Source organism: Haliaeetus leucocephalus, unplaced genomic scaffold (genome assembly GCF_000737465.1).
Source record: "Haliaeetus leucocephalus isolate CR32 unplaced genomic scaffold, Haliaeetus_leucocephalus-4.0 Scaffold598, whole genome shotgun sequence".
NCBI classification, from domain to species: domain Eukaryota; kingdom Metazoa; phylum Chordata; class Aves; order Accipitriformes; family Accipitridae; genus Haliaeetus; species Haliaeetus leucocephalus.
The window spans coordinates 5,330,902-5,353,418 of record NW_010973034.1 but is presented as its reverse complement, the minus strand read 5'-3'; the positions used below and the strand labels follow the sequence as shown (position 1 = coordinate 5,353,418).

The window sequence follows — 22,517 nt, the reverse complement described above, 5'->3', positions numbered from 1 at the left end:
TCTTATTAGTTAATTATTCACTCCCTCATCAATGTTTTATACACAAAAAACCCCACAATTGAAATGTTCAGAAGAATTAATTGTGCTTGTTCCTATGCATGGGACCATGAGCTTATTTTTCAGAAAGGCAAGATTTTAAACTGTAAAACTAGTCCTATTTTTTGGACTGTTTTAGCTGCTTTTATTAAACTCTGTGTTGTTCCCATGTGAAACCAGTGAAAACAGTTATTTTCTAACCTACGTTTTTGTGAGGTTTTTTTGCAAAACCTCACTGATCCCCTTTAACAAAAAGATTATCTTATTTCAAAATTCCTGATATAATCAATTTGCAGTATTTCTCAAACTGCTACAAATACGTAAAATCTGTGCTTTTAAAAGCTTCTGCTTTGAGTAGCCTTACATTCCATAATTGTGCCCTAGCAATCATCAAGCTCTATTGCATGCCCCATTCATGAAAAGTATATTTTGTTGGGATGATGTAGCTTAAAGAATTTGGCTCTAAAAATTCCTTACCTAGAGCTTCCATTAAATTATATTAATTTAAAATATCTATGGAATGATACTTTTACAAAAATACTAAAACAACAACAACAAAAAAGTTAATGGGTTGGCTTTATGAAAATGACTCTTTACAGTAAGTAAAAAAGGTTTATCACAGTTTTGGTAACTTGCATGAGTTCATATCGAAAAGAAATCTTTCACATGTTCTTAATGATTTTAAAACTTTTGTGCTCTAGGTATTTTCAGTTGTACGCTCTGAAACAGTAGACACCATACAGCTTGTGCTTTTTATCAGGGAAGCCTACAAAGCGAACCGCTGCTTCGTTAGGACTGCAGCGTTTCCTTGGCCTGGAGATTGGGTAGCGGACGCTGCCGTCAGCCAGCCAGCCAGCGTCGCAGCGGTCGTACCCCAGGAGCTTCCAGGCGGCAAATATCTGGCCAACTTTAGCGATCTGAGCTCCATCCTTCAAGCACGCCTGAACAGCTTCGTCGTAGGTCAGCTTGGTTGGGTGAATTAGGTAGTAAAAACGACCTAGTAAGAGAAAGAAGGAAAAAGGGTCATTAGTGACATGATTAAGGTGGTGTAATAATATAATGGAGGCTTTTGAGAAGAAATGGAGGTGTTCCACTGCAGAATGATATCAAACAGTGGTTGATTTGGGACTGTGCAATTTGGACATTGCGCTGTTAAAAAATACCTTAATTTTTTGCATGGTGAATTGATAAATATCAAGAGTAAAAAAAAAAAAAAAAAAAAAAAAACCAGGAAGAGAAAACAGACTATTCGAACAAAAAAAGTAGTGCTACATTTATTTCTGTTAACTTAGGACAGTATGGCCTCCCCACCCCCACCTGTATTCAGTGGTAACTGAACTGTTGCAATGCATTTTCATCCTCAGAGGCAGAGAAACAGGAAGAAAAAGATCAGGGGAGAGGGATGATGGAAGATGCCCTGGGATTCTGAGGAGGGCCCCTGTTTTGCATCTAACTTTATGGTGCCAGATGCATTTACCAACAAGGTGACAATGACAATCTAGTGAAACATCTGAGGAACCCTGTAGATTTCAGGCAAAGTGGATCTCATACAGCTGTAGCTTACTGTCAGAGAAGGAAAGCCGTTAAACATCCATAGCAGTTCACTTCTACATTATGCTCCCAGCATTAGCTTGAAACCCTTACAAGTTTTCCTCTCAGAAGCATGGCATAGCAAGATCTGGCCTTTGATACCATTTGGGTGAGGGTGGCTGGAGGTAACACATGCAGGTTTACTATCTGACAAGGCGGTGACCTTGTTTCTGATTAAGTACAAGCACAATTTTTTTTTTTTTTGTAAGAAAGCTGAGATATTGCGCAGCTTCTCAGAAGCAGAGTTTGAGCCTGTGGTAGATCAAAACCATGCCTGTCTTAAGTCTTCATTAGCAGTGTCAAAACCACGCGCAGCAGTTCCGCAGCTCTGTTTCTCTTTAGGCATCAAAGGGTATATCCTCACCATAAGGCAGCATTGAACTGATAGTGCTGCTAAGAAAAATGTGCCTCTGTCTCAAGGTAATGAAAACATATGCCAGCAAGTAAAGCTCAAAAAGGAAGTCTCCCCTACTAATCCATAAGCAGCAATACTACTAACATTAATTTTGTTTATCAAGGCAATATAAATTAATTGTTAGCCTTTAATTCATTATACTTAGGGTTATTTATCATCACTGCTTTCACAGTTAACTAAGTGTGAGGTAGAAATGGATTGCAGAGGAATAGTGTTCATTTGAAAGAATAACAATTTCCAAATAAATTCACAAGCTTTCAATCTGACTGTCCTGTAAGAAGCAAGTTAGATGAAAAACAAAAGAATTTATTCATGTGGGGATCTTCTAATTCCAGAGCACACTCTTTACTTCTTAAATAACAATGTACTCCAGAATAATATCCTTTTTCTTCCTCATAAAAAACAGGCGGACACACAAACAGAATTCTGCTCAGTTTCAGATTACTTGCTTGGTGAAGAAAAAGCAGTGAGCAAGATGAAGAGTTACGTCAGCTCCACATCCCTGAAAAAAACATATGGCTTTTTTCTAAGTGAAGAAATGTCAGGTCAGATGACAATATAAATATAATTGAATTACCTTTGTGTGAAGGTTGGAAATTGTGTACCGTGACAAGAACATTTAAAAAAAAAAAAGGCATTTACGTTGCAGCTGTGGTGAAGAAACTTTTAAAAAATTTCATTACTGTCAGAGAAAATATCTACAGTACTTCCACAGAAAACTCATGAGAGTAGATAATCTACCCCTTTGTAAAATGCTTGCTTAACTCCATTTCAGCAAGTTGAGAGTATTTACAAAGTGTTGCTAAAGGAATGTTTATCAAGTGGAAACCTGTTTCTACTATGTTATTAAGAGGTTTCCCCAAAGCAAACAGGATTTCAGACTTAGTGGAACAGGGATTTGGACTGATAGTATGTAAACTTCACCTAGCTTATTAGGTGCTCTTCAAACCATATGTCAATGGAATGTAATTTCCTAGGGCTTTGCAGTAAGGTCAGGCTTTTGACATATGACATCAGTAATAAAAATGCCTATACTCTGCCCCTTCCTTAAATGGGAGAACTTTAGTACTAAACCCCACAGGGATGCAAAGTGTATCCAAAATGTCTGATTAAATAAAATTCTGTTAATAAACTCAGTATAGATTTGCTGGGTTTCCCCTGCTAATAGGTTAGAAGGATTCCTAACTCTTCAATCTTAGTATTTATTAATTGATGTGGAAGGAGAGGGAGGCATTAAGTGTCTCTCTCTCATTAATATCTGATAGTTGGGTCACTCCTACAGAGGATGAGCTTGCTTGATTTGACTTCTCACATCCAAATCATGGGGCAGAGAGTTTATGCAAACCTCTACCCCACTCTGGTGAGACCCAGCTCTGGGACCCCCAACATAAGAAGGACATGGACCTGTTGGAGCAGGTCCAGAGGAGGGCCACAAAGATGATCAGAGGGCTGGAGCACCTCTCCTCTGAAGACAGGCTGAGAGAATTGGGGTGGTTCAGCTTGGAGAAGAGAAGAGAAGGCTCCACGGAGACCTTATGGCAGCCTTCCAGTACCTAAAGGGAGGCCTACAAGAAAGCTGGAGAGGGACTTTTTACAAGGGCATGCAGTGATAGGACAAGGGGTAATGGCTTTAAACTGAAGGAGGGGAGATTTAGATGAGATGTCAGGAAGAAGTTCTTCACTGTGAGGGTGGTGAGACACTGGAACAGGTTGCCCAGAGAGGCTGTGGATGCCCCATCCCTGGCAGTGTTCAAGGCCAGGTTGGATGGGGCTTGGAGCAACCTGGTCTAGTGGAAGGTGTCCCTGCCCATGGCAGGGGGGTTGGAACTAGATGATCTTTAGGGTCCCTTCCAACCCAAACCATTCTATGATTCTACGATTCTAATCACACCCGATCTATAATAGCTATTTTAAGCTTTTGCATGTAACAGAACAGCCTAAAGAGGAAAACTTGAGCACTTGACCTAAATACCCTACACCCTTGTGACTGTGCAAGTTTGAGGGATGCACCACCCTTGGAGATTTTTCCAAGCTCACCTCTAAATTGAGAGATGGCCCATCACCTTCAGAGGCACAGAAAAGCAGTACCACCCCATTCACTATTTGCTGCACAAAGTGTTAATGCAATGCCTTTGAAAGAGGGTTCTTGGTGGAGTGCTGAGAGAGGATGCCTCCACATGCAGCCAGCCACCAAGTATCTATGCACTTGGGCTCAGCCCTAAGACGACTCCCAACAGCTTACTGGTTTGCTGGGGCACCCACTTGCTTAGTCTCGTGCCTTCAGTGCTGTGCAGGGGCAGCCGAGCAGCAAACTCGTCTTGGTGGGTGGCAGCACACATACAAGAAATGCTGAGTGCAGGACTGCCTTTGCAGCCAGCGATCAATGCCTATGCCAAAAAGCTTATGGCTACAGAAATCAGTTAAGTAGTTTTACTCTGTAAAACTGCTCTAATTTGTGGTTTCATATGGCCATAAAAGGCATTCTGAGCAGTTAGCGCGGTATATCTGTAACTTGCACAACATGTAGACCCTATCATCTGTTCAGCAGACTCAGTTCAGCATATCGTATAGCAATACTAAATGGTTGAGCGAGGCCATTGTTCCTCAAAATTGAAGAACTTGTTAAAAATTTGTGCAAAGTGAGATGCTTTCAATTCCTTTAATCATAAGGTCCTGATAAGTATTTTGATATCTGGTGATCATCTCAGGTAACTGATTTTGAATTGCCCTGATATCAGCAGTGACTCCAGTGACTCCAAATCAATCCCTTCTAAGAAGGGTATGTAATTTTATTTTGGGTGGGTTTGTTTCTCTTTTTGGAACAATAGCTACATGTTCCCAGGGCTAAAATATTCTGAAATAGTCAAATGGTGGAAGTGGTTATCTTATCACATGTATTACCGTAACAAACAGGTAGTTCACAGCTGCACTTTTAACACGATCCCTAAAATTTATTATTTGTATTTTTAACTTCATTAACATGAGATTTTTACTTGATTCTGCTAGAGCTGATAACAAATCAGTTATGCACTGTGGTTCTGTGTGCAAAGTGTATAACAAAATGCTCATTAATGAGCAGAAAGTGTGATACAGGCTCTCCTTCTATCTTTTTTTGCTTTGAAAATCCTTAATTGTAGAGGAGCAGATAAATATGTTTATGTTTAGCTCACTTTACACTTTTCAGTGCAAAAGATTCCTATGGTTTTTCCTTCAGGAAACTCACTGTTCTCCTTCAGAAGGCCTTTGAAATTAAGCAAATAATAACCACTCATCTCTACCATTATATATTCTTTGCCCTATGCCTTTTGGGCTCTGTGGGGAAGACCAAACCAAAAGGATTCATCTGCATTTATTCCTCCGAATTGGTGTGTAGAAGCCCAAATTGATCTTCTAGAGGGATTGTATGGAAAAGGAGCATCCCCATTCCTTGGGGTAGGGCAGGGAGAGAAACTGGGGTAGTCTGCAGCCCTTGCAAACCTCTCGATCATGGCAGGTTGTCCCACAACATGGGGCAGGAGCCTTTAGCTTTTCTAAAGAGAACATGGACTAAAGTGGCTCCTACTGTGAAGGAAAAGTGGCAGAGAAATGGTGGTGAGGGAGCTGAGCTGAGCCATCAGACTCCACGAAATTCCAAAATGGAATTCCCAAATTTAAGTTAGAAACTTCCCACTTGTGTATATTAATTGCCTATTGCCTTTATCAACACAAGGGATGTAAAAGCAAGTTGTGAAACATGTTGCCATCCAATAGTTATTTCTATGCAGGCAGAAAAATTATGTTATTTTACAATATTTTGATGGATTTAACGAATAGCATTATGCTAATTTTACTCTTTGTATTGTTTTATGAAACACATCACTATGTATTCTTATAAACTGGTAAATTGCTGGTACTACTATATACAAAGTGTATGAAACACTTTCAGCTTTTTGGCTTTGCCTGCACAGACACAAAGCCTGAACAGTTCTATGAACCAACAGAAAGATTTGAGTATGAAGCAGTTATACAGGCGGAACAAAATGTTCAAGTATTGCACTTAAACTAAGAAAATACGCTGTAGAGGGTAATTTCTTAAAGTACTAAGATTATTCTATATTGCATTGCAGACAAACTTTGTTAAAACAGTTTCCCTGTGCAAGTAACAGGAATGCATACAGAATTCTTCACTAATGGTATAACCCCCCCCTTTTTTTATCCGTACTTTTTGGTGTATTCAGCTCACCACAGATGGGTTCCAACAGTTCCAGAGAGAAAACACTGAGCCTGGATTTGAACTCACTGCATTGATGATGACATTTTCATTTTTCACCTTAATGGCTGAAGGTAATTTTGCTGTTCTGTACCTTTCTTCTTCAGGTGAAAAAAACAAGCTTTGCATGTATTTTAGAAAAGACTTTTTGCTTTGACTGCTGAACTATTTAAAATTGGCCCCCCCCCCCCCCCCCCCCCTTTTTTATGATCCCTGAGATCATAATGTATTTGGGGGGTTTCTTTCCCTAAAAAGAACCCAACTAGCAGAAATTTAAACCTCACCCACCCTCTTTCTTCATAGCAGCTCCCACAGCTGACATTCTTTGAGATTTTTAATTTTTTTTTGAGCATGCCTTATACTCTCCTGATCCTGGGGCCTTTGGCATTTTTCCAGCCCCCTTACATAAAGCTGAAGGCTTCTCTGTTTCATACCATCAGGAGACTCCAGCAGTCACTGCCACTGCTGGAAATGCATGGTGTCCTAACCACTTCTCATTTTCCTTGGCTGTTCCTGAGCTGAGAGAATCAATATTGGGTGTTGCAGAAATAGTTCTTTGCCCGTAGCCAATACCTATGGCAATTGCGACCTGGTGGCAAAATGGGGTATTATAAGCTTTTTCCTTTACAGTGAGAAAGCTAACGTGTGCTGTTAAGCACACATAAGATCTCTGAAGCATTGAGCTGAAAATAGGAAGTTGGCATTTTGGGTTGGTCTCCCATGAATAGAGGAGAATATAGCAGGGATGTGTGAGGATAATGTCATCTGGTGAGTTGCTGGTTTTGGAAATGGACGCTGAAAGAAGCAGAAGTCTAGATTTTCTGCTGATACCTTGAGAGACTTAGATGACACTGAGTTGCAGGGAACTAGAAGAGATGGTGCTCAGCTCTATATATCATTCTACTGCTGTGTAGTATTCTGTCTTGCAGGTCAGTTTAACAGATGCACCAAGAATGAGATTCATTTTAGTGTCTTGTCTTTGATTTTTCTACTACCTGTGTATCTTATCCTCACCTTACCTTATTCCTCTTTCTCTTTCTCTGTCTTGCTGTATCAATGCACAGACAATATTTATCTGTCAATACTTTTTTTTTTTGTCCAGAAATTATTTTTCTCTTTCTTAAAAGATACTGTCCAGCTGCTAGTGTGGAAAAGGGTGGTCATTAGCGAACATTAGTCACAAATGTTTACACTGCAGGCATCATAAATAGTGCAGCTATCACATTTTCATTCTTTTTCCTTATTTATTTTATTCCTCAGCACTATTTCTATAATACAGGGTTAAATCTGCATATAAAAGATGAGCTCATATAGGATTTTGCCTTGGATAATTGAAGCAAGAAAAAAATGAGCCAGCATATCATGGAATGATTCAGCATGATAAAAATCAGCTAAACTTTTGTTTCAGACTGCATCCAACCTAATTTAATATTGTTGCTTGGAGGATTTGGGTTTTTTTCTGAGATGGTGGAGCAGACTTAGCACTAGACCGTATCTTCTGAGAGAAAGGCTTATGTTTATTTTTTGTGTGCTGTAGGACAAAAATGCTCCATTGTGGATAAGCAATCTGTGCATAAACAAAAAAGGCCATGCTCCTTGGTCTGGGTGGGCTGCAAGCCAAACATGTGCAAAGTTGTGTAGGAATTATCCACAAGTGTGATGCTATAGAGGACTGTAGACTCCTTTTGCACATGTTTCCTTGCAGCGTTCCTCTCATTCACAGCAATACTTTTCAGCCACTAGGTAAAACCTGAAATGATAGCAAACTAAGATCAAGTCATTTCATACCAAAAGTAACACCTACTAATAGCAAAAAGCTTGGAGATGCTAAAATAAGGTTCAGAGCAGACCAAGCTCACAGCAAAAGTGAACAGGGTTTTGGTATGTGTACTAAGATTAGGAATCGAAGTTATTAGGCATGAAAGCCAGAAATAGTTTGCTGATAAGGAAGTATTAGTCATATTAGACCTCATACATGAGCAGGAGCTGCTTGACACAACAGCGTAGATGAAGTGGTAATCAGAATTTTGTTTTGGTGATACATTTAAGTTGTAAACCATCATAACTATAATTGAATTCAACAGGAAAGCTCAATTAATGAATCACAGGTTTCTTCGTCACTTCTTTAACTAAAATAAACTGGGCATACACCGACACTGAAAAAGTACATATAAATTTTAACAGGGTGAAAGCAGAGATATTAGAAACTCCTGCCAATGCAAGTTCTGAGTTGTAAAAACAATCTACGTGAACATGTGGCAAAGACAACTTTACTCTGCACATGTGTCCTTGTAAATTCAACAATAACATTTTCCAAGCCTAACATAAGCTTTGACAAATCAAATATCACTTGCTGCCATTGGAGTTTCTTTCCTAAGCACAGAAACAGTCATTTACAAGGTAGTGGTGAAGAAGACTCTTACCATTGAAGTTTGAAGTGAAACAGAAAACGTCATATCGGCTTTTATCTTTATCCCAGAACCCATAATTCCTGACCCCAGGCACTGTGTTCTTCCCTCCGCAAGGCTCCCTGGGCTTGGTGATAGGGTACTGCACGGAGCCGTCGCTGAGCCAGCCGGCATTGCACCAGTCCAGCCCTGACCTCCAGGCATCGTAGAGCTGGTCAAAGGAGGCAATAACAGAGTCTTGGTCCAGACACGCTCGCTGAGCCTCATGGAAATTTAAGTTGTAACGACCCAGCCGTGGTGAGTAAGGGAATACAACACCTGAAGGGGTAGAAAGAGGGTGAGTTACAGGACACTGAAAAAGCAGACGAAAGGGAAACAGTATCTACAGTCACCAGGAAAGGAAATAAAATTAACTCCATGGCGTGTGTCAAACTGTTAAGTTGTTTTATTTCTAGGGAAAAACGCACTGCCAGCACATTAGCTATTAGGTTTGAGAGGGGGACAGGGCTGCCGCCTTACCTAGCCGGCTCCTCTCCCTGCAACCTCATCCCTTTCCCAATGGGAACCATGCCAGATTTGCATGTCGCTCTCATCTGCAGCTTTCCTGTCCCCACTGTGATCTCTCCCTCGTGCACTCCCAGAGTGCTCAAAGAGGAGCAGGACTGGCTGAAATTTTGCAGCTACACAACAGAAAATTCCAGTTTATCAGCTGTAAGATCAATTTCTCATTTAAAAAAAAGTAAATTAAACCCCAGCCTAGCTCTATTTTTTGTGGGATGGGGTTTGGGGATTTTCTGGCAGTCATTTAGAAAGAAGAAATTGTAGTACAGACACATATGAACTATCTCATTTTACACGTAGACATTAAAATGAAATGTTTTGATTGACATAACAGAATGCTATGTTCTTTGCATGGACCCTTGCCAAGATTTCCTGAGAGGTTCAAGAAAGTTGTTTTTTTGTTTGTTTGTTTGCTTTTATTTCACATTATCCTAGGAACAGGAAGGTATTTCATGCCTGGCTTAATAACAACATTTCAAGGCTAAACTGGTAGGAGACATAATTTTAGTATCCTGAGGTCTTAAAGTAGGAAATCTATAGGGAAATAAAATCAGTGAAGTCGTGTGTGGTTTTAGGGAAACCTTTCTGCTACTTTCCAGCATTTTTTTTGTGGTTTGTCACAGCTCAAGGAAGGAGAACTCCTCACAGAAGGCATCAGGGAGCACAGATCCTTGAGCAGAAGACAGGTTTCCCCAAATGCAGATGGTGAGCCATGTAGCACACAGCATGCAGCAATGCAAGACAGCCCTGCTAGGAAGCCATGTGAGACACCTCCTTCCCTTGCTGCCCCTACGGCTGCCAAAAGCGCTGCTGCCTTGACCAAAGGACACATGTTGGAGAGCCACTGCACAAAGAGCACGGACCTGCCAAATGCTTCCTTCCACCCCTGAGGACCGGTCACAGGCCGTCCCACAGCTCTGTGTGTTGGTCACCACTGGTGATGGCAGAGAGACCTTCTCATAACAGAGGACATCCAAGTGGAGATGGGAGATGAGGGGACACCTCCAGGATCATTTCAGCAGCAACATTTTATCAAAGTCATTGCCCTTATCTGAGAGATTCTTCCACAGTACATTTTCCGCTTGTTTTATGAAAAATATCTGTAGTTACAGATTACATCTTGAAGCATGAAAGATGTTTCAGAAAATGCTGAAGAACCACCTCCCCATGTGGCTCTGATGAAAGAGAAGAGAGAGACTTGGAACAAAAGTTTGGATCAGACCACCCTAATCTTTGGCAGGGTTTAGAAACTTAACCCAGATCTAAATTTTACAGTTGGCTTTAGCCCAGTCTAGTAATAAGGTGAAATAAAACAGCATTGGAGAAGATCCAGCTCAGAATGTTTATTCTCAAACATCTTTGTAGAACTAAGTGCTGTAGGATGCAGAGGGACTGAAGACAAGATAATACAAGATGAGCCAAAACCTTTACACTGGTATAAAAGCCCTTCTTTCTTTTTACTTTCTTCCTGCTGATGAATTCTCCCACCTATAACAAGTTCCTTGTCTCCGGGGAAGTGTAGCATAGGATAGAGAAATTACATTATGGTCATGCAAGACTGTCACCATGCAGTGAAGCCATTCTTCTTTCATAACATTCAAACACACTTTGCTGTGTATTCCACCAGTACCTTAATATGTCTTTTCTTTCCCTTCTCTCCCTCACCCATCTATCATCCTAGAAGTGTTATTTTTGTTAAACAAAATCTTTGTTATTACTAAACCTAAGTGACTTGGTCCAAGAAAATAAAGCATGCAAATGTAAACTTGGCAGGATAATAATAAACAATATTTTGCTTTCCTTCAGCAATTAACTAGAGAGTCTGCTGAGGTTCTTTCCTTTTGTAAATCTTTTGTTAAAGGGCTTTTCAGTTATTAACTGTTCTGAACTATAAAGCATGAATGTAATGTAACACAACATGTGCTGTTAACTGTAACTTCATAAACAAGAAGCTGTAGATGTTTCATATTTTTCTGGATCTCTGTTTTTCCTTCCTCCTCCACACCTCTTTTTTAAAAAATTATTTGTTCCCCCTCAGTGTTAATGTATAGAAATATCACTGGCTATGATAAAAATGTAGCAAATGTCAGGAGTCCAAGCTTTATTACTTTACTTTATTAGAAATCAAATACTTACTGTTTTTCCAGAATGACACTTCCCCAGACAACTGACTCCTTGTCCAGTACATGTGTCTGATTTGCATATACATGTAAAAAACCACCCTAAAATCATCAGAGGTGGGTATTATTTAATCACGTTCTAAACTTACATATTTCTAAAAAATGAGCAACAATTAAATGGAAACTTTTCAAACAGATTTGATTCCTTAAGGTTTCCAGAATCACTTTTTAAAAGGGGTTAAATAGGTATGTAAATTTGTTACAAATCTATTTGAGTTTGACAGTTTGGGACATAATGTTTTAATAATATAAACATGCACAAAACTGTAATATTAGCTTTGGGCTATATTCGGGTAGACTGCATAGAAGCTGATTTTTGTTTGAGTTCATCTGCAGTACAAGTCTGCAACTGATTAGCATCAATTTCACCCTGCAGATGGGGGTGGCCATTGCTGATTTTGTAGAGCTAAATTGACTGGGTATGTATTTAGTGTAACTTTGCATTATCTTGCATCTTTGTTAATATTTTTTCTTCTTCTTCATTTCCCTATCAAATCTAGTTGAAATTTATAGTTGGATCTTACTATTCATCTTCCTTTTGTTACAATTTAGCAGTGCTGAACTTTAGTTAATTGCAAAGCATCTTCTTCAGTCTTGGATCTTATAACCCGTCAAAAGATAATCCATCCCATCTGTTCTTGAATGGACAAAAGCTGTCCTGAGGCTTGTTACTGTTCCCAGACTACAGACTGAATCTAAACTCCTGACTCCAACCCTGTGTTTCACCACTAGACAAAACACCCACTTCCAAACGTTAACAAATTCAGCTTAAAAAATGGAGGAAAACTTCCAGCCTCAGAGGGTTAAAAACTGGTTAGTTTGTGGGAAGACTGATCTGAGGAGCCTCAACTTGACCTTCGTGATTCGGCTCCCTACCCTAAGGAAGCAGCTGAGCCACTTGCAGAGCCTAATGGAGAATATTAATTTACAATATCGACTTCACAGTGTGGGTCCTCTCTCAAACATGCCGTTCTCTGGAATAGGTCCTGCCCCCAGGGAAAGACCTCCTGTCCTCCAAGCAAGGGAGAAAGAACCTGAGACACACCAATTCAGTGGAGAATAAATCTGTTAGTGAAAGAGGAGGGCCAAGTGAAGCTTGCTGTATGCACCTATGACAACGCAATAACAGTCCAGAAAAATGACTGTTGTAATAGAAATTAGGATTTCTACCAAATAAGATCCGGATGTATAACATATCCTCCCCATAAGCACACCTGTATTTCCATGAATGCATTACATTTAATTCTGTAAATGTACAATTCTGTTTCAGTTACTGTCGTTTTTAGGGAATGCAAAAGAGATTATATCTGTGTGTCCTCTGTAAGCTATTTGTATTTCAGAGTCTTATATGCAGGTAATCCCTAAAATTCAGTGCAAGTGCTCTGCAATTACTCAGTCACTACAGACATATTGTCAGTGCAAGGAGCAGTAATGATTACCCCAGACAACAGGGTGAAGAAATAGCCCTAGAAAGCTCAACTCCTGTAACAATTTATGGGTGACTATTAAGCCAGCACCGTACACAATTAGCAGTTTTAAGGGTATTTACACATAGAACAAAACAACACAAATTTCTGTTGACCCATATGGAAAAAAAGGTCTTTTTATAGCCAAAGTAAAGAAATGGGCTTCCTTTAGTTCTAGCCCAAGCAGAAAAGTAAGTTTTCTTGTAGCCAGTGTAAACACAGGGTAACGGTAGGGTTTGCTATATACTATACTGTAGGGTACAGTTTTATGCTGGCAGGTTCATACACTTGATGGCAAAATTTTCCATGCTGGGTTTCTAAAACTCTGTAAAAAGTGGTAAGTCCCTCATTTTCCTTGAGACTCTATCTCCAGTTCTCTGCCTGTCAGGACTGTCAGATAACTGATCATTCAGCACAGACTCCATGGGTGGACCACTAGCTGTCAGCAGGTATCAATCTCCCTAAAAATGAAACTGAAGCTTCAGATGGTGTCCATCCAGGCCACAGCATCCCATAACCAAGCTGTCAGTGGGGTTCCTTATTTCTGACAAATACAGGTATATGAACTAGACTCACCTAGCCTGGGAGCAGATTATTCGCTTATTTTTCTACAGCCTTTATCAAAATTTGGAGACTCTTGTCTTTCCTTGCTCTCCTTAGGCTAATTAGTCCTAATTCTTTTAGCATTTTCCTTTTGGGTCATCATTTCCAGATAATTTTTTGCTGCTGTATTATCAACTTTTTACTTCACCTGCATCATTCAAGTACCATTTCTCACAGCACTTGCAAACACAGCGGTGTCTGCAAAGACCTGTCACCCTGTCACAGAAGGAATTACATTGGTCTGTCACAACTTACTCTTGACAAACTCCTGTCGCCTTTTACAAGACTTTTTGTTGTCTTCTAGGGACCCAAAAATCGTGTGTCCTATAAAATCAGTTTTATAGTAGAGAGTACAACAGATTGTCATGCAAAGGATATTTAAAATAGCTTTTTGTGTATAAATATAACAGCAACACACAGAAGAAACAAGTATGACATACAATATTAGGCTAAATCTGATTTATCCTGCTGTTGAGAGCATGGAGTTGGTTTCATATTGGTTTCAGCCATGAATTCCCCATTGCTTACATCCAGCTTAAGAGCAAATGACTGGATTAGAAAATGATTGTTGTGAAAATTTAGAAGAATTTGTTTATATGAAGCTTATGGATTTGTTTGATCTGTTTTGAACTATAAAGTCTGTTTTTGAAAGAGATGCCTGTTCTTTTTCTAACTCTATCTTGGACATAAAGGCTAACATACCTCTAAGCAAGATCATAAAACCTGATGGGTTTTTTGGTTCATGTGGAGCCACCCAAAGAGTTAGCTTCTATCTAGAAGCAGCTTTCCACAGAGATTTTTAATGGCTTTATCTAGAGCTGCATATTTCTGGTACTGTTGAACGTACAAAGTAATTATTTTATAGCCTGTATTGCAAAACTAATGTGTTCAGTTATCACCTCTCCCTGAAGACAGAAACAATAAAAAAAATTTCTAATATAATAAAACATCTGCCTTTGGCATTTTAGTGTTGTTCCACTTTCTTTGTCACCTGGCCCATGAATCTCACAAAGCAATAGTACACAAAATCTGTGCCTTAGCAGTATAACTGAGGGCCAGTGCTGGAGCCTTTGCATTGCCTCGGAAGCTGAAGCACACAAACCTGATATAGTGAGATTCATTACAGTGCCTAGTATTCATAAGAGAGGAAAATAGTAAAGCACTAACATAAAGAAAATTTAGCGTAGAACAGTAAAACACCAATATAAAGAAAATTTAATGTAAGCTGAGAGTTCTTTCTTTGCTTATGACTCAGGCAACAATATCTAGCTGCCATAGGAGACCCATTAATTTGTTCAGCTTTCGACTCTCAGAACATTTGACAAAGAGTGTAAAACTCATGATCCATAGTTTATGTGCAGGAGGGGAGGAAGGCCAGTTCAGTGAGAAAATGGCTTTGGTGACAAGGCCAACATAAAAAGTGTCCTGCTCTCTGCAGTACTTGACATTTCTTGCAGCCACTGTGCCCAGCCCAACCCTCCTCCCTTACACTAGTCCTTATACTTAAGGATACAAACAGGATGATAATTGTGACATGATTGAACCGTTCTTAAAGCTGGTGGTTGTGAAATACTGCAGGGAATCCTAGTCCTGAGCTGTAGCTGCGAGACAGCACTGTCTGTCTAGTACAGGAGGGAAATGGTACGGTTCTGCATTAAATAATAGTGAAGAAAACAAACCCAAACCACGTAAGGTATGTAACAAACACAGACTGAATCTAAATCCACTATTTTTTCAAAGCTAAAAGTACCCAATTATTATGAACAGTTTATTTAATGACAATCCCAGGAGGCCTTTAAGTCTAATAAGAATAAAACACTACCACATTTGGAGAAGAAAAAAGGTCCATTAAGGTAGAGGTCAACTATTTTCATATTGATATATTAACATGCTTTTACCTAGCCAAAGCTATACTGTTTATACAGTGAGCTCACATTGGAGTGATCAGCTGTTTTGTACTGCTAGTGGGCATTCCTGGATATAAATGGTTTTGTCTTGCTGCCAATTAACATCCTTAGGGCCACTATCTCAGGACATCAGGCTATTGATGCAAATCCTTCCCACTGTGAGATCAACCTTATTATTTATAACAGATGTAGAATGTTGGAATGGGTTGATATATTTTTATTTTTGTCCAAAGATTGATTTTTTTTCCTTGATCTGTTCTGCATTGCTCAAATACATGAAACAGCAATTAAAACCAGCACTACATAAAGCTGAAGATGAGATGAAAAAACAAGCATGGGGCATGCAAACAGAGGAATACATTCCATCAACTATATAAGTCCATTGTAAATATAAGTGTGTTTTAATCACTATTATTTTAGAAGGAAACTTCAATGTAACTTAGACCCAGAATAACTGGAATTAGCTGTCATAAGGAGGACTGACACCGATACACTCACTAGTCTTATCTCACATGAGAGGTTACATTTTATCATGAGGTTTGGCAAATGAAATTTTCCTGTCAGTTTAGGAAACATCACTCTAGAATGTCAGAAATGAACAGTCTTACACCTGTCCCATGTCTGACAGAAATCATTAAAAAGACATTGTTTCTTATGTTAGCCAGACACTAGTTAAATATATATAAACTTTCCTTTGAGGACAGATTGGAACTTCTTGGTTGGAGAAATATGAATTCTCCTGTCCTTACGAGTTTCCTCATTTTGGAGGTGGGGGAAAACAAGAAGGAGTGGTGCAGTTGTACAGGGTGGGCTGGAGTTGGCATACTTCAGGGGGAGACACTGTTTAGACTAACAGTCCTTTTTTCGGTTGTCTTACTGCCTGCAGTAAAGAAAAGATTTCTCATTGCTTTCGTGCTCTAGTATCAATCAGATATCGCCTTTCAAATGTGGAATTGCATGTGCACAAGCATGTACCAAGCTTCAGGCAAACCCTCCTGATCTGCCACTACAGCCATCAGCATCTCCCCTTCCCCAAGCACTCCTGGCACAGCAGGATGCATTTGTACTGGAACCTCCTTGCTTTTAATAGCAGAAAGCTAATGAACTTTTGCTTCAGAGGCACAATGCTAAGTGGCACCAGATGAGTATCCGGTCCAGATCTGTGGTGTCATGAACATGTTAAAGATTTTACACTGGCTCTGACCCCTTTTCATTGGCAAAAATACCATAATGCCATAAAAAGCAGGGAAATCCCACTATCTGATGGGGAACAAGATATATAGTTATTGACCTGGAACATCTCAAAGCCTGATGGAGGTATGTGCTTAGGATGTAAGGAGACTGTCAGAAGAATATTATCTAATTACTGAGCATCCTCGCAACCCAGGAGTGCGCTCCAGGACCATCTGCACAACAGTGCGAAAGAAGAGGCGTGCTGGGGTTAAACACAGCCAAAGAGATGTTGTGTGTTTCTGACCTGGATTACATGGTGCTTGCTATTCCTCAAGTGTAGTAAATAGCTGCACTTACCACATTTTTATTTATATCCTTATTGTCTGGGAACCACCCTGTGAGGTGGATCACTCTTGTCCCCTGGGGCTGCCCACCTCATAACATGTCTTCCAATGCCAGGGCTCATACCTGCAGCCTGGGCAGAGGACTTTGCTTTTGGTTAGGTAAAGCTGAGCATGCCAAGCAGAAACTGCTCTCCCTTTAGTGGCTTCTCTCAATAACAGCAGCTGGAAGGAGCAAACACAGCAGTTCCCACCCGAGCGAAGAGGAGATTGACCACATGAGAGCTTTTGGCTAGCACAGTAGAATAAAGTAAAATGCTTTTTCCTCCTACTCATTTCTGTCTTCACTCAAAACTGTTTTAGACAACTTAAACTGGACATGTATAAGTCCAGTTTTCTTTATCTCCTAAGTTTGAAAAGAACAGTGTACATTCTTGTCAAAGATGGTTTATGTGAGGTGAAACAAGCTAAATCAACTATCCTGCTGGCATGGAAACTGGGCAGGGCCTTTCTGCACTCAGAAATGGAAGGCTGCAGCAACCTCCAACAAGGAATGGAAAAATAGATGCAAAGAAGTAAGCCAAGCCCATGACATCTATTTGGTTCCAAGAAACACTCAGCCAGTCTTGTTGTGCAGGGTAACTGTGTAACCGTGATAATGTACACTAGCTCTCAATGAAAGTCATCTATTTCACCTGTTTACAGGTGTGAGAGCCAGGGATGTGATTTTTCTTCTTCTCTTCTCCTCTTCTCTTCTCTTCTCTTCTCTTCTCTTCTCTTCTCTTCTCTTCTCTTCTCTTCTCTTCTCTTCTCTTTCCTTTTTTCTTTTCCTTTTCCTTTTCACTTCCTAACTACTTTTCCCAGATAACGTGGCTTCTATAAAGTTGTCTCTGGCACACACTTGGTGGTAAGTATAAGGATAAAAGAGAGACATCTTCATGCAACTTTTAGTTTACTAATTAGTTCAGTGCAGTGCTTTGGGGTAAAGGGCCAAGTGTTGGTTTACATGCATTGAATCTCATAAAATTTATCTGAATTTCATAAGAGTAAAGGAAAGCTGAATTTTTGGTCCTCTTTAAACCTATTTCACTAATTTTTCTAATGCTTTGTACTCTGTTGTTTTCAAGAATGTTGCTGAAAGAAATGACTACAGACGACATGTAGGAGTTGTCTCGGCAGGCAGTAGAGAGATCTATTTTATGTAATTATAAGGCTGGAAAAAACAAAACCATTGTCTTTGGAAAACTACTTTAACATTTTTCCTCTTTGTAAGAAGATTTGTATTTGCTCGATTATCTCAAATGTCCTGAAGTTTTGCAAAATGGCTATTAGAGGAATATTTAATATAATTTTGCCTAAGTAAGTCTACTGTAAAAACATGCAATGACTTCTGTAAAGTGACAGGAGAAAATTAAAAACATATAGAGTTCTTCATACTATGTTTGGTCATTCTTTTTTGGCTCCCCTCACACCAGGTCTCACTGGTAGCTGAATATGCTGTAGGCTAGCATAAGTTATAGAAGTCTTAATGTTCTTCTAATTTATGATTGTTGTCATGGGCTGTCAGGCTGAGATCCCCAGAGCACAATGAATCCCACTTCTCAGCTTGCTGTTATCACTGATAATACAGTATCAGCAGTATTAGAAGAAAAAAGCAGGTATCCTTAACACTGCACAAATCTGAATTTAAGTATAAATCAGGTGTTACCTACCTTCCAAATTCAGGGCTACCACTGCTGTATCATCCTCTAATCCTTCAATCACCTCACACTTATATCGCCCATAATCCTCCAGTATTATATTTGTGATTATAAGAGAGGCATCATTTTCACTGCTTTCCCTCAGAAACACTCTGCCATGGTAGTTTCCATAGCTCTTTCTGTGGTGTCCCATTGCAACAAAGACGTCCACTTCTTTGAGGTAATCTGAGGTGAGTTTGGTCCACTTGACCCGGATTTTGTGGGTTCCTGAGCCAGCTGTTGATGTGTGTTCATGGTAAAATTTACATGGCAGTGTGACATTGCCACCCCGGTGTGAGAAGATTTTAGCTTGCTCTGCTACCACAAGTAGACGGGGTCCATTTTCTGCTAGGATTCAAGGAGAAAAACAAAAACAAGAATTAGTCTGCAATCTATCTTTTACAGAATGGATATGATCAATGCCATAACAACCATCAGCTATACTATACATTAAGTCTGCAGGATCATTTCCCTGCAAACATTTTGTACCTACGCAGTAGTAGAGTGTATAAACCAGTTATACATAATTATTTACTTAGCTGCAAGTATGTCTGTGTGTGTACACTGCCAGACAGGCAGAAAGGCAAACTGGTTCGCATTATCCCCCATATAGGCAGACCCATCCTATATACTCCATAATCATGAAGATAGAGCTGTATAAATATATTTACAGAGTTGTATAGCAGGTGGATGAATGGCATCATCCATAAAAGGCTCCACACAAATGTCCCATATTTCCCTGCGGGTTGTTCAAAAGCTGCCTATCAGTGCTGCAATTTTTTTCATAATTCAATTTTTATGTATGGACTCAGCTTATTCAGGTGTCAGCATACAAAGCCCCTCACAATCTGGGATGCCGTGAGTCACACTCACAAAACAGAAGAACCATTATTGTATCCAATAGCACTATTTATATTGACATGAAAAATGTCAGCGTAGTTCTAAAATATCTCATTTTCTATTTGTATTTTATTCCACTTTTTGAGTTTGAGTTCCTTTTCTGACATACTTCCACCAAAGTAAGAAAGTCCAATTTATCTTCAAATGTAAAATCTGGTCCTCTCCTGCCCAATTTCCCCATCATCTCAGTCTGGTTTTTCCTCGTCTGTTTTCCTCATCTCCTTCAAACTCGTCACTATTTTATCTTTGATATTTTGACCTCACTTCTTACACAAACCCATATTTAACTGGCTGGCTCCTCTCCTCCACACCCTCACTCCAGACTCCCTGCTCTTTCTCTCTAAAGAAAAAGGTTGATGTTGCTCTATAAAATCATTATGTTTAGGACAGTCAGCTTGAGCAGGTGCTCACTTCCAACTTTAAGTCTCTGGGGCTTCTTTGATAGCATGTGCTGCCCTGGGAAAAGCCTGGAAAACACAGACTTCATGGTGGCAGTCAGCAGATGTATCCAAAAGCAAGAATATTTCCTTCTTTCAGTACCTTTTGCCTGTCCTCCCATGCTCAGTTTGCAAAATTGATTTAGCAAGCTCAGCGCTTCTGTAGATATTGCTGTCCTGTATCACTGAGACACTGACCGAAACTAGCAATGAATCACCGGTGCTCTGCTCGCTGGGAAAGAATTACTGACCTCACTCTATGTAACAGATTGCAAAGAAAGACTTTGTAATTCCCTGTGTGTGTTCAGCAGGTCAATGTAACTGCCTAGAAATGTGATTCCTGACTCTAAGGCTTGGTCTGCCTCTCTCTAACATCAGCAAAAGCCAAGGCTAACTTCCCAAATGCAGATGTTGCTGAGAGGCTGACCCTGTGAAGGCTGGCAGCAATTTTCTGCTGGCATCCATGGTGATGAATCTGGATTGATAGGACAAAACTGCAGAAATGCATGCAAAAAAGTCATCAGCCAGAGAGAGGCGTGGATGACTGAAGGAGGGAAGGACTGGGATGGAGATGGGCTGACAGACGAGGTTTCAGTGAGGAGCCCACCAGAGAGTGAAAACCTGTGGTGTGTCTGCAGCCACAGCGGGTGCAGGGAGACATTAGGGTCTGTAGCTCATAAATGTCTCCAGATAGTCCTAGGCTTCTGAGTCTTGTTGACAGGTCTGCCGGCTAAATGATACGTTCACCTAAACTGCAGTTTCAGTTTGACTGCACTATCTGTCCACGCTGGCTACACTAAGCAGCAAAAGACCCAGGGTATGCAGCATTTTATGATTATGCAAACACGTTCGGGAGTGGTAATTGCAAAGACAAGCTTGCTGAGTGTGAACGTGCATCTGCTTAAGAAAAACAGGTATCCCAAATGTGTAGTTCTTTGTCAGGGGGTGCTGTGTCAGGAGCATTGCTATTACCTGCACAGGGCAGACTAGCCAGGGCACCAGCTTCCTCAAGAATGAACAAGCTTGAGCACTGCAAGCTGTTTTACCAGGACGAGAGACCTTCCTACCTAGTGAGAAATAATTACTGCAGAGCAGTCCCATACAACTGCTTTTCTTTGTCACTGCCCTTCTTCCCAGAGGTGAGCAGAGACTCAGGGCAGCTCTGATAACCCATCTTCCCTCTATCAGAGGAGAGCATCCAAGGAGAGAGGTGATTTGAGGCAAGGCACCATGGAAAGTGTTGCTAACACTGTTTCCACAAGACGAGGAGAAGGAAGAAAGTGAAGGCAGCCAGGACGGTTGGTCTGCAAATTTCCCTGTTTCCTTCAGGGACAAAGACGTTCCACAGACTTCTGTCCACGTTGGGAGGAGAAATGTTATGCTTCGGGGTGGTTAGTACCAAGAAATCTGAATCAGAGCTCAAGTATGTTGGGTCTTTAATACTGAAATAGTCAAGTCAATAAATATTGGCAGAAAGGACTGGGGCAGGAGGGAGAGTCTGACTCAGGCTGCTAATGCTCGCTCTTTCTAACAACAGCTAGTCTGCGCCAGCAAGGCCTGGAGACTTGCCCAGAGCTCTGCCACCTCTGACTCCAGCATTAGCATCCTAATGCGGTGGTGTACCTCTCTCCCTGGCTGCTTCCCACCTCCTCTGGCCCTTTGCAGCAGCCATTACCTGAGTTTATATCTCAGAAAGTGTAAAGAACAGAGGGGATGGTAAGCTGGGGAAGGAAAGAAAAGCATGGCTTTTCTAAGCTTGGAACATCTTCTACATCCTTGGAGGTTCCAAGGAAGATGCAACACTTGAAATAAGCCTCCCACCCTCGAGTTTTCTAAAAGCCAGTTCTTTTTTACAGAAAAAGAGATTATGCACCCTTTTCTTTGGAAAGGCTGTGGGGCAGAAAATTGCATTGCTGCTGCTCCCAGACCTAGGAGAGGAGGAAGGAAGAACCTCTGGATTTCGAGGAAAAGCAGATGTCAGATTGGGGGATGCTGCATAATTTCTTTTTGGTCTAGAAGACATGCAGAAGACATGCAGGGGGCAGGGACTTCAGATTAAAAATGAGATGACTGGGGTTTGGCAAGAGGCCAAGAGGCTTTCATTATCTAGCAGCCGGTGAGAAGCAGGGGCAATTCACCTAACTGCATATTTTGGGTAGCATGGCAAAATGAATGGTCTTGGTCTTTCTGGAGTTGACAAAGGAGTTAAAAAAAAAACCACAACAGACAAACAAACAAATGCCTAAACACAGAACAAACCAGAATCCCTACATTTAAAATATGTTTAGCACTCTGGATGCAGCATTCTAGCTTAGTGCTCTGAAAGTCATCTTAAATGAGGAATGAATCCTGCTTCCTGGGTTTCCTTAATACAATGGGAAACGATCTGTTTCAAAACAGTGATCTGATCATGGAAGACAGGGTAAACACTGAGGCTTATCAGACTGGCTCCCTGGCTGCTTTCCTCATGGGGTTTCTGACAAAGCTGCTCCTTCTGAATAAAATTATCTTT

The 22,517-nt window shown here is 40.4% G+C and overlaps 1 protein-coding gene across 1 annotated transcript in view; it reads right to left on the bottom strand.

The window, feature by feature from the left end:
- Positions 1-254: 254 nt before the first annotated feature.
- The window catches only part of HAPLN1 (hyaluronan and proteoglycan link protein 1), a 31,549-nt gene continuing 9,286 nt past the window's right edge, over positions 255-22,517 (bottom strand). The window contains exons 2-4 of the mRNA XM_010578052.1: positions 18,642-19,016; positions 8,714-9,016; positions 255-1,033 (exon numbers count right to left, since the gene is read on the bottom strand). Coding sequence (XP_010576354.1) covers positions 744-1,033; positions 8,714-9,016; positions 18,642-19,016 — 968 coding nt within the window. The 3' untranslated portion in view covers positions 255-743. The remainder of the gene's footprint in view (positions 1,034-8,713; positions 9,017-18,641; positions 19,017-22,517) is intronic.